At 41.3% G+C, this 11,493-nt stretch overlaps 1 protein-coding gene across 1 annotated transcript; it reads right to left on the bottom strand.

The window, feature by feature from the left end:
- Positions 1-423: 423 nt before the first annotated feature.
- Positions 424-2,613, bottom strand: LOC131233764 (1-aminocyclopropane-1-carboxylate synthase 7-like). Its single transcript, XM_058230553.1, has 4 exons — positions 2,491-2,613; positions 1,982-2,113; positions 1,741-1,901; positions 424-1,515 (listed from the first exon to the last, which is right to left on the bottom strand). The coding sequence occupies exons 1-4, from the start codon at positions 2,611-2,613 to the stop codon at positions 537-539; spliced, it is 1,395 nt and encodes a 464-aa protein (XP_058086536.1). The 3' UTR covers positions 424-536.
- Positions 2,614-11,493: the final 8,880 nt, after the last annotated feature.

Raw genomic sequence — 11,493 nt, 5'->3', positions numbered from 1 at the left:
AGGGGCTACAAGCTCAAAATTCAAAATGACTGGACATTCTTGTAACTGTCCAAATCATATGGTCGAATCCTAACCGTCCAATTGATGGGCTGAATTCGACCCACTGGTTCCCATCCAGCTGAACTACGACCCCAAGTGCCGAACCCCCAGAAATACCAAAGATCTCGAAGGCCCACGGATCGAAATGAGAATCAATTAGTGAGATTTCTCTGTGACCTATCTAGGTGTCCCCTTGTAAATGGACGGTAGAAACTATTATCCGAGTTAGATTTTAGTGTATCCCAATTCCCAACCATGTTAATGACCACACAAGGATAGAAAAAGAGCACACATGTGAAGCCATCTTAGAATCCATTCAATATCTCCTCAGCACAAAATAAAACAATCTACTTACAAGGATTAACAAAAAATAAAAATAAAAATAAAAATCTAGAAATCAGACTCTCTCACACACCAATCTCAAAAGGAAAAAAATAAAAAATTCAAGATAAAACAAAATAAAATGACCATACTAGGTGACCACGTGCGGCACCCCGTCACGCGCGCGACTCGGCCTGCTGCTCCGCATCCAACATACGTGCCAGGCATGCAACCAAAGGAGAACCCTCACGTGCCACACCCAATACATCATCACTACTAGTGGTATTTCCAGCATCAGAGCCACTTAAAAAATGTGAGATGAAGGCCCTAATCCTCCCAAGTGCAACGTCCAACTCCTTCCCACTCATATTCCCAAAACAGACCCTAAACCAACCAGCTTGCCCACAGTGAAAAGAACAGCCAGGACTCACATTCAAACCAATATCTTCCAATATTACCCTCCAAAGCTCCATCTCTCCTTCCCAACTCTCTTTCCTCCCCAGTAGCTTCCTTAGATTAACCCAGCAAAAAAGCCCTGCATTCCCTTCCAATACATCAATTCCAACATCTTTCAATCCCTTCACAAACTCTCCATGCCTTCTTCTCAATCTCTCTCTAAGTGTCCTTAAGTACCTTTTAATGAAACCATAGTCATTGAGGAGACATGTAAGGAAAGCTTGGGTCTGGGAAGATACAAGAGAGAAGCTTGACATCCTCCTTGAAGTGGTGATCACACCATGGTTTTGGGAGTATATTGCGCCGACCCGAAAACCCGGCAGACCCAAATCTTTGGACAGGCTGTACACAACATGTACGGTGCATGGGTTGTATTTCTTTGAGGATTGCACGATTTCTAGTATGCTGGTGAAGCGTGGGGAGGAGAAGACGGTACCTGCGTAGACCTCATCCGAGATGACGTGGAAGGAGTTGTGGGTGGCAAAGTCAAGGATGTGGTGGAGGGTTTGAGGAGGGATGGTGAGGCCTAAAGGGTTTGATGGGTTGGTAATGAGAAGGGCTTTTACAGTCTTTTTGTTATTGAGGGCTTGTTGGTAAGCTTTTTCTAAGGCTGGGACTGTTATTTGGAAGTTGGTATGGCTGTTGCACTCTACTGGGATTAGTTCTACTCCAGTTCTCCACTTTAAATCTCTGTCAAACCTGTAAAATGAGTGAAAATTTAGGAAAATTGAATCATGGGGAATGATCACGTGCAACTCAATTGCACCACATTATGGTGCAACTAACATATGTTGGACACTGATCTAGACCAGCCATTCATTCCACCACACGTCCAACATGGGCCACCATCAAAAGCCAATCTTTCATGTGGCGTGTGGATAAAATAATAATAAAAAAAATAAAAGTAATGAGAAATAAAATTACCCAGGATAATAGGGTGTTGGAACAAGCAAGGCCTCTCCAGGGTTGGCAATGCAAAATGTCAGAATCTCGTTGGCAGCAGTTGCGCCGGCCGTCAAAATGATACCGTCGGGTTCAATTTCCGCTCTCCCTCCCCTGACTTCCATCATAAACCTTGCTAGTGCCTACATGCGTAGAGAATATGCAAAGTGAGAGAGAGAGAGAGAGAGAGAGAGAGAGAGAGAGAGAGAGAGAGTTATTGTACCTTTCTAAAATCAGCTAGCCCATGATAATCTTGATGCAATGCAATTTCCTTGAAACTTGTATTATTGCCCTCTTTCCATGAAAGAATCTGTTGGTGTTTCTCTACCCACTCTTCTATTAAATCAGCGCCCACCTACATAAATGGATAAATCAATCTACTTAATTAAACGCTGGACGGCATTGAATAATATGGTTTTGGCTAAATATCAGATGGTTAGGATCAACCAATGTGTGAGATTTTAGCAATATATATGGTTTATCAACGATTTGGAAGGTCTGGATGGGCCTATCAACCCGGTAGGGTCCTCTCCATGGATGGCCCACGGTGCAAAATACACTACATGGCCCATTTTAATTAAGATTATGATTCTGATGCACTTGATTCCTTGCCATAATGATGCCAGATGGGGTCCTGTCTACAGATGGGACCCGATGGAAAACATATCCATTGGACACTTGAAATAACTCAACATGGCCATTTTATTTGAGATGATGATGATGATGATGTACCTGATTCTCTGCTAGGCCCATCTGAATGATCCCAGATGGATTGAGAAGTGGGTCATATGGATTTAGGTCATAAGCCTTCCAACCGTCAAAATAAGGTGAATCCTCTCCATGACCATCTGCCATTGCTATCTTCGATAGACTCCCCATTCCCATCTTATCCATCTCTCTCTCTCTCTCTCTCTCTCTCTCTCTCTCTCTCTCTCTCTCTCTCTCTACTGTTGTAGTATTGGAGATCATCCACCTTCATTTCACCTCTATTTAAAGCAATTCAACGGCTGTAAATTCCCACAGGAAATCGAGTGTCCTCTGCACTAGAATGCACGAAATCTTAGGCAGTTTCTCTCACTTGCATTTGCAGTTGCATTCTCGCTGACCTGTCAGCTCCATGATTTCACCTACCACGTGGTTATTTTTCTCCACTTTTTTTCCTTTACTGAGGGCTGTTGATTATCTTAGTGTTTTGACTCTGGGGTCAACGCCTTCGTTCATGCACTCTGGCGGGGAAGCAAGCGTTCGTCGTTTTGTTTTCGTTGTCAACCCAATCATCCGATTATGGATGCCGTTGAATAGAGGCCCATTGATTTGCTAGCTTTTGTTATTAAAAGAAAAAGGTTCGTTGTCACGTGCGATGCACGTGGAGCGAAGTCCAGGTATGTCCACAGATCACATGGTGCATGTATGGAGCTGGTCAGTGGTGGGACCACCATAATATAGCCGGAGGACGAGGATTGGCTGCAAGCTGTGGGGCCCACTGTGATGTTTTTGTTATGTCTACCCCATCCATGTGTTTCGCAGGCTCAGGGCATGGGCTCTAAAACATATCCAAATTTAAAGTGGACCACACCACAGTAATAAAGACACCATTGAAACCTTCCTAGGGCCGCGTGATGTTTATTTGTCATCCAAGCCGTTGATAAACCTGGATGAAGGCAAACACATATATAAGCTTGATCCAAAACCTCATCGCCCTCAATAAGTTTTTAATGGTGGCCGTTTAATCCCGACCGTTTCCTGTGCAGTCCACTCGAACTTTGGATTTATTACTTCACGTCATGCCATGAAACAAATGAATGGAGTGGATATAAGATAAACATCCCTGTGGCACCACATAGCTTAGAGATCCAGGTAGAGTTGAGCACCGAACTCGTCCGACTTGTACAAACCCGACTCGACCCGAATCGAAAGGGTGACTTGGTCCAAATCGAGTAGGCTTCACCCAATCCGAACTCAAACTAAGTCAAGTTCAAGTTACCCAATAATAACTCGACCTAAAACTCAATTTAGTCATACCCGACACGATCCAAAACTGACTTAACTCGGATTCGAGTATCTATAATAAAAACCATAATTTCTAAGTATCTCTAACTTTATACACTGACCCCGAACCCACCTAACCCGATCTCAATCTCTCTCCCTCCCTCATTCTCCTCCTAATCCAAGACTGGCAACCACCCACCACCATCCTCCTCCTCCTCCTCCTCCTCCTCCTCTCTCTCTCTCTCTCTCTCTCTCTCTCTCTCTCTCTCTCTCTCCCTCCTCCTCCTCTCTCTCTCTCTCTCTCTCTCTCTCTCTCATCTCTTGTTTCAAATTGGTGCCAACTCGAATTGACTCGGTACTTTTGACTGGGTCGGACTCAGTCCAGATTAGTCCATGCCAAACCCACACTCGGATTGGTTTAGGCATGCTGGACTCGGTACTGAGTTGAGACGAGTTCAGGTCAAGCCTAACTCAGTCCAACTCGACTTGATGCCCAACTCTATCCGCAAGATCCCAAACAGTAGTTGTTGGGAGCCTATTGGGAGGCTGTCTAACCAAAAAAAAAAAAAAAATGTGTGCAGCCATTATGAAAAGTGTATGACGTCCATTTTGCCTATATCATTGGCTCTATCTTATGTTGAAGAGTGTTGGATCATATGTGTTGAAGGCATAGGAAAATTCAGTGACCTCACATCTTATTATTCCACGTCATCTCCCCGAAGACACTAGCTTGCAAAACACCAATTTTCTCTTCCAAATACATTGGGTCCTACACAACCCAACTTTTAACGCCCAGAACTTCTTTGACCCACCATGATTTATGTCTTAGATTCACATCATTCATAAAAAAAAAATTAGATCATTTTAGAGAATGGCCCAAAAATGAGGCACATCAAAGCTCAAGTGGACTGCACCACACAAATCAACGGGGATTAAAAGATTATCATTAAAACCTTCCCAAGGTCCACTGAGGTGTATTTGATATCTAACCTCTTTAAAAGGTCACACAAGACAAACTAAAAACACAAATATCAGCATGATGAAAAGCCTTCTTTGGCCCCAAAAAGTTTTCAACGGTAGGCATCGATTCCCACCTTTTTCCTTTAGCGTGGCTCACTTGATCCTTGGATCTGCCTCATTTTTGTGTCATGCCCTAAAAATGGTATGCAACAATGGATGACACCATATTTTCATATCATTCTTGGATATGAGACCACTAACAAGGTAGATCCAGAGTTCAAGTGGACCACACCATTGGAAATAATACTAAATGAAGCTACCATTGAAAACTTCTTAAGGCTATGAAATAATACCAAATGAAGCTACCGTTGAAAACTTCTTAAGGCTATAGAAGGCTTTGATCAAACTCATATTTGTGTTTTACCTTGGTTTAGCTGTATGTGACCTTATGAACAGGTTAGATGGCAAATAAGCCTCACGATTGGCCCTATGTTAAGAGTTTCATATGTTAAAAGTCATGTTGTATAGCATCCATTATGTTAGAAGATTGACATACTTTGTGAGTAATGCAAAGACTCAGACAAGCAACAACACTGAAATTTCTCATGCCTTCAACACAGACAATCCTCACTTAATTAAGGAAGGATAAAATCCAAACTTGCAACACCACTGGAAAAAGTAAGGATAATGCCCACCATTTAACCTTCTTGAACCGTTTGGAGGGCGTATACGCATCACAACTGTTTCAATGTTGAGCATCCTAATCCTACTATTCGCACCAAACTTGAGTCACATCCTAATATAAGCTACTCAAATGCTTGAGGGAATCAGTGCGGTTTACATCACGTTGGTCTACACAGACACCTGCTGTCTACAGGTAGTGGGGTTTTCAGCTCATGGTTGAATGATCCTAGCCGTGGGTATAGTGTTCCCCCATGCTGGATAGCCAATGAACCAAAAATACCCAAATTGGAAGAATCATGGCCCTTCAATATGTGGTGAACAAACAGATATATGGTTGAGAAAGAATACATCTATGGCTCACAATCAGCAGAAATAAGGGTCAATTATCATAGACCCAGGATCTTCCCATCTTAGGGGTTGTTTGGTGCATCGATGGAATTAGGTGGTATGGAATTTGCATTTGGTCTGTGCAAATTTCATTTTGTGTTTGATGACAAAAATTAGGAAGAATTGGATTAATTGGAGCATCATATATGCTAATGCTAATGTTGTATATTGTTGAATTTCTAATAGATATCAAAATTCACTACAATTAGTAGGTCCTATATTGATGCGTGTATTTTATCTACATTGTTCATCCATGCATATCCTTTATATATATATGTGACATTCAAGCTTCATATGTGACTAATATCAGTTATAAAATGTAATTTATTGATTACAATTCAATATTTTTTAAAACATGGTGCGGAATCAAAAGAAAACATTATACCATATTTGATAGATGACACAACCACCTTAAAGATAGATGGAATAAGAAACTACATGCAATGTACCACTGCAAATTTAGAAATTACCCATACCACGCGCGGGCCATGTACGAACTGTAAATCAAGAGAGTACTCATACCACGGGCCATGTACGAACTGTAAATCTAGACCATATTACTCATACCACGGGCCGTGTACGAACTGTAAATCTAGACCATATTACTCATACCACGGGCTGTGTACGAACTGTAAATCTAGACAGTACTCTTCAACCTTTTGGTCCTAGCTACTGAATATGGGTGGGAGATGAATCGAAGTTCCATATGGGCTTTCTTTCTTTTTTTAGTCATCTCTTTATGGGCCACTTATCGGCATTGGTTGGTCCCGCAGTTAAGTCCTGGCCAACCAATTCAAGTATAGGTGGGACCCATCTGATTAATACAAATGTCGGCCGTTGATCAAGCACTTGAAACACCACCACTATCCGCTTACCATTGAGGATTGTCCATTTCCATTGAATTCCAAACACCTCGTTTGAATCCCCGCAAGGCCTACTTGAATAAATGTCCAAGAGGTGGACCCCACCAGCTTACGTGACCCTAAATCATAGGACTCGGATTCGGCAGTGACCCTTCCATACCAAGGTGGGTATTGTTCGGTGCTTTGTGGGCCCTGGAATGGTGTATGTATTTTATTCACACCGTCCATCCATTTTTCGAGCTCGTTTTAGGGCATGAGATAAAAAAATGACGCCGGCCTCATTTTTTTGGCTCATACCCTAAAATGATCAGGAAAAATGAATGGAGGGCATGGATAAAAGACATAAATTATGGTGGGACCCACAACACTGACCAGTACCAACCTCAATCCTGGAGGGGTCACCACCGAATCTGAGTCAATATTGAGGCAGATCCAAACCATGAGTGGACCATACTTACAAAAAGTAGTCCAGACAATGACACACTAGTTAAAACCTTCTCAGGGCCCACAATGGTGTTTATTTATCACCTCATTATTTAAAAGATCATAGGGAAAACACAAATATCATCTTGATCCAAGACTTCTACAGCCCTTAATAAGTTTTAAATGGTAGGCATTTATCCCACCCACTGCTTTTTGTTGTGTGGTTGACAGGGTCGACGGCATACTAGATTTATATGAGAAAGCAAGAAACACCAACCAATGGCCATGGTGATATTGGCACGGCTCAATCAAAATAAACGGCTCAGATTTCATCTGAGTAGTTCATGTGATTGAACCTGACCAATATCACAGTCGGGCTTCCACGGTCGATAATGAGTTAGATGTGAGAACATGAGAAACACTAACCAAAGGCCATGGTGATATTGGCGCGGCTCAATCAAAGTAAACGGCTCAGATTTTATCTGAGTAGTTCATGTGATTGAACCTGACCAACATCACAGTCTGGCTTATGATTAGTTAGATGTGAGAAGATAAGAAATACCAACCAAAGGCCATGGTGATATTGGCGCGGCTCAATCAAAGTAAACGGCTCAGATCTCTTCTGAAATGTTAATGTGATTGAACCTAGCCAACATCACGGTGGGCCTCACCGGTCCTATGATGGTTTAGATACGAGATTCAATATATAGGAGTAAACACCGACCAAAGGCCATCTTGATATTGGGTCAATGGTGAGTGAGATTTGAGAATGTGCACTAATAAACGGTGGATATTCCAAGCAAGAGCCAAATGGAGCGGCTAGGATAATTCGAGCAGTAGGGACCACATAGTAGTCCGGTTATGGTTGGTAGAAGGATTCTGGTGTTGGCTTTTGGAGATTTGTAAATGCATTAATTTATAGGCATGGAATGACCGGAAATCTAGTGATAATGACTTACAACCGTCAGCAACCGCATGTACCGTTATAACTGCCTTGTCGTAACCGTTTGCAACCACCCATTTTCGTACACGTTGTTCAAGGTTGGTTAGTGGAATTAACTTTCATGTAAGACAGTATTCACCTGCTAATACACATTGGCTCTGTGGAGAGCCATCGTGTTTTGTGTGAACCATCCAAACCCCATACTCAGTGAACCACATCAAGATGATAAGATGCACCAAAATTCAAGCCGATCCATTAATTAGGTGGGCCACATCATAGAAAACAAAGGAGAACAACTCAAAACCTCTAAATTTGCAAGAGGCCCATATGATAGTAGATCAGCTTAATTTTTGGGGTGTCCAACTTTCATGTTGAGACCCGGATGAATAGTTTTAATACCGTACACACATGATGGTGGGCTCCACATGTGGTACTAGTAGAATAAGCTTATTCGACAAGGATTTGTTGAAGAACCGCTCTCAACTTCCACCGTCCTCGGCGCTTTTGTAGGAATGAAACCTTGGTTACGCAAAACGTTACACACCACTATTTAAGTTTGTCCAGGTGGGGCCCATCGTTCGGTAATCCCAACCGTTTATACCCGTGAAGGACTTTTGGTTCATGGGTCATCCACAGTAGAGCACATAATATCAATGAACGGGATACAATGGGCCAAGGACTGTACAGTACTGCCACATGTGGTTGACAATTTAGAGTAGGACCACCTTGCAATAGTTCATTTTGGACCACAGTTGGATATCCATGGCGGGGCCCACTAGATGGAGGACCAGTTTTATGGACCATACAGTCTCAGTTTGGACACCATCCATCACAGTAGGGGGAACTCTTCCCATTTTCTTCACTATTCCTGGCCACCAGAGCATAAGGGGTCGTTTGGCACCATGGATTTGGAGGGGATTTGAGGGAATTTCAAATTCTTTGATTGTTTGGCACTATAAGGTAATTGGGGCGTTTCAAATCCCCTCAAGGAGGGAGTTTGAAATCCACAGTCAAAGCTTGGATTACATCTAAAATCCTTACAAGAGTTGCATGTGCAATATGTGTGTCACTAGGCTATTAAACTATTGGGCACATGGCGCACTAATGATATCCCAAAACAACTAGATTATCAATTGCATCACTATAATTATTACTTTAATAGGATGATCAGCGTCGTCCAAACATTGTTCATTTAAATCAATGGTTAAAATTCGTTGGTTAGTCACTTGAACATGATTTTGTGCTTGTGGCCCATCCTAGACTAGGTATTTCATCATTTTCGGGCAAAGTATTACAACCATTGTATTAAACACTACATATGTTCACTAATTAGAGATAGTAAAGTTGATTTAGTAATTAAATTTAAACTCTTGTAAATATACCATGCATAGCTGCTTTTGGATTAAAGTTGATTCCCAATCCAGGGTGCCAAACGCAATAGGAGGATTTCAAATCCAAGGGGTTCTGAATCCACACTTCCAAACGGGCCCTAATACAATAACTAAAATCCAGTATATAGCGTCACCAAACAATTTTCACAGTAATCTGCGCCTCCAAATCCAACCATATCCTCTTGCAAGGTCTAATGTGGGGCCCAAGAAGGCCCACCTATGATGGACGGAGATATTTGGATGCGATGAATCCACAATATGCTGGACATGACGCAAAAATAACTATGCTCGGATAATCACAGCCATGCGATTAAGGCAATGTAAAAAATCATGAGTCAGATCTGTTTTTAAGGCCCTTATACAAATAGTTATTACCACCCGATCAAGGTGAATGGCATTTACCTTCTAAGTAGGGGAGTAATTTCATATGCAGGTAATCCTGGGGCCCACCGTATGTAAATCATAGCCCTAAATCAGTTTGATTGAACGATTGTAATGTCGATCTGATTGAACCCCACAAGCATGCATATCAAAATAGTTAGGAGTCGATGGACAAGTTCGTGGGTCCCATTGTAGATTTCTTGCCCAGAAATAAAAGCCCACGCATATATCAATAAATGGACATTTAAAGCAATTCACCTATGGACATGTTCAACATACAGGTAGGGGCCAAAGCTGGCCCACCTATGATGAGGAAAGAGTATCAGATGGGAAGAATCCACAATACACTGGCCATGATGCAAAAGTAACCATAGCCATACAATAAAAACAGAAATGATTTTATGATACATTTTACAGGCCCTTGTTTTAATGGTCAACAATGCACCCCCTTTTATCCAATGGCTCATCATTCTCAATTGGTCCTCACAGAGTGTGTTCTGTCTTTCTTAACATTTTCACTTCAACTTCACAACAACTTCAAACTACAACTAAAGTTAAGAGCTGTGGATACATTCATAGCTCTCAAGTGGCCCACCCAAGATCACAGTAGACCATTGGATAGGAAGGATCAACCAGGGGCATGATCCCAACATCAACTTGATTGGATAATCGCTGCCATTCAAATAAGGGCTTGCAAAATGTAAAATAAAACCAATTTTACCCTAACTTAATTATACAGCTGTGATTATCCGGTCATGCGGGCATGTGAAATATACGGTGGATTCTCCTATCTAATGATTTTCAGTTTGACCATCAAGTGATCCTAATCTCTGATCAAGAGATAACTTGCTAAATTCATATCATGATTTTCAGTTTGACAATCCATTGGATGTCGGATTAAAGTGATGCCCAAGATTTTAACAATTTAATTTCTCGTGAGCATTTTCTTCTCATGAGATTGTGTAAACAATTACCATACTTTGCTCGACTATCATAGATTTTCAATTATAGCCCATTTGGGAGCTTGTATTTGGCTATAAAGAGTGGGTAGGTAGGCTTAGTTACCCCATCCCCATCTTGACTTGACTTCATTTCATTTATTGGGTTTATATTCCTTCTCCTAAAGCAGGTGAGATAGAAAACGATAGCGAATGAAACAGATCAACTGTAGTTCTTGGAGACGAATCAACTGGCGCATATCGAAGAGCTGGTGGGGAAGAAATAGGAAGGGATGTGGATCAAAAGAGCCCTTGGAAAGACTTCAACACTAGAATGTTCGAAGGCATAACACCAAGCCCGGAAACAAAATCACTGACACCCAGGAAATTACATTGTAATCAAGGTGATTTCTAGAGTTGTGTTGGGTAGAATACACTAGAATCTAAAATTTTCATGGAGCGCTTGTATTTGGAATGTATTATAGTTCTTTTAAATATTCATAGGTCCTGAATTTTATTAATTACATCAGCTTTAACATCCAAAATTAGTATGCACATATGATTGACAAAATAATTATAATAAGTTCAATGAAATATATACTTTAATGATAAAAAATGAAGAAATTTTGAGCTTAAAGAGAGTTAAAAGTAAGGATCACAAATGAGCGGCTCAGTAACGCTTTGTAACCATCCATTTAGATAGCCAATATTTAAATGGTTTAGGTAATTCTATTGATGTGATTTTAGCATTGCAATTGATAATTGAATTGTTCTAG

This window comes from Magnolia sinica, chromosome 18 (genome assembly GCF_029962835.1).
Source record: "Magnolia sinica isolate HGM2019 chromosome 18, MsV1, whole genome shotgun sequence".
Lineage (NCBI taxonomy): Eukaryota > Viridiplantae > Streptophyta > Magnoliopsida > Magnoliales > Magnoliaceae > Magnolia > Magnolia sinica.
This window is presented reverse-complemented; position numbering and strand designations above follow the sequence as displayed.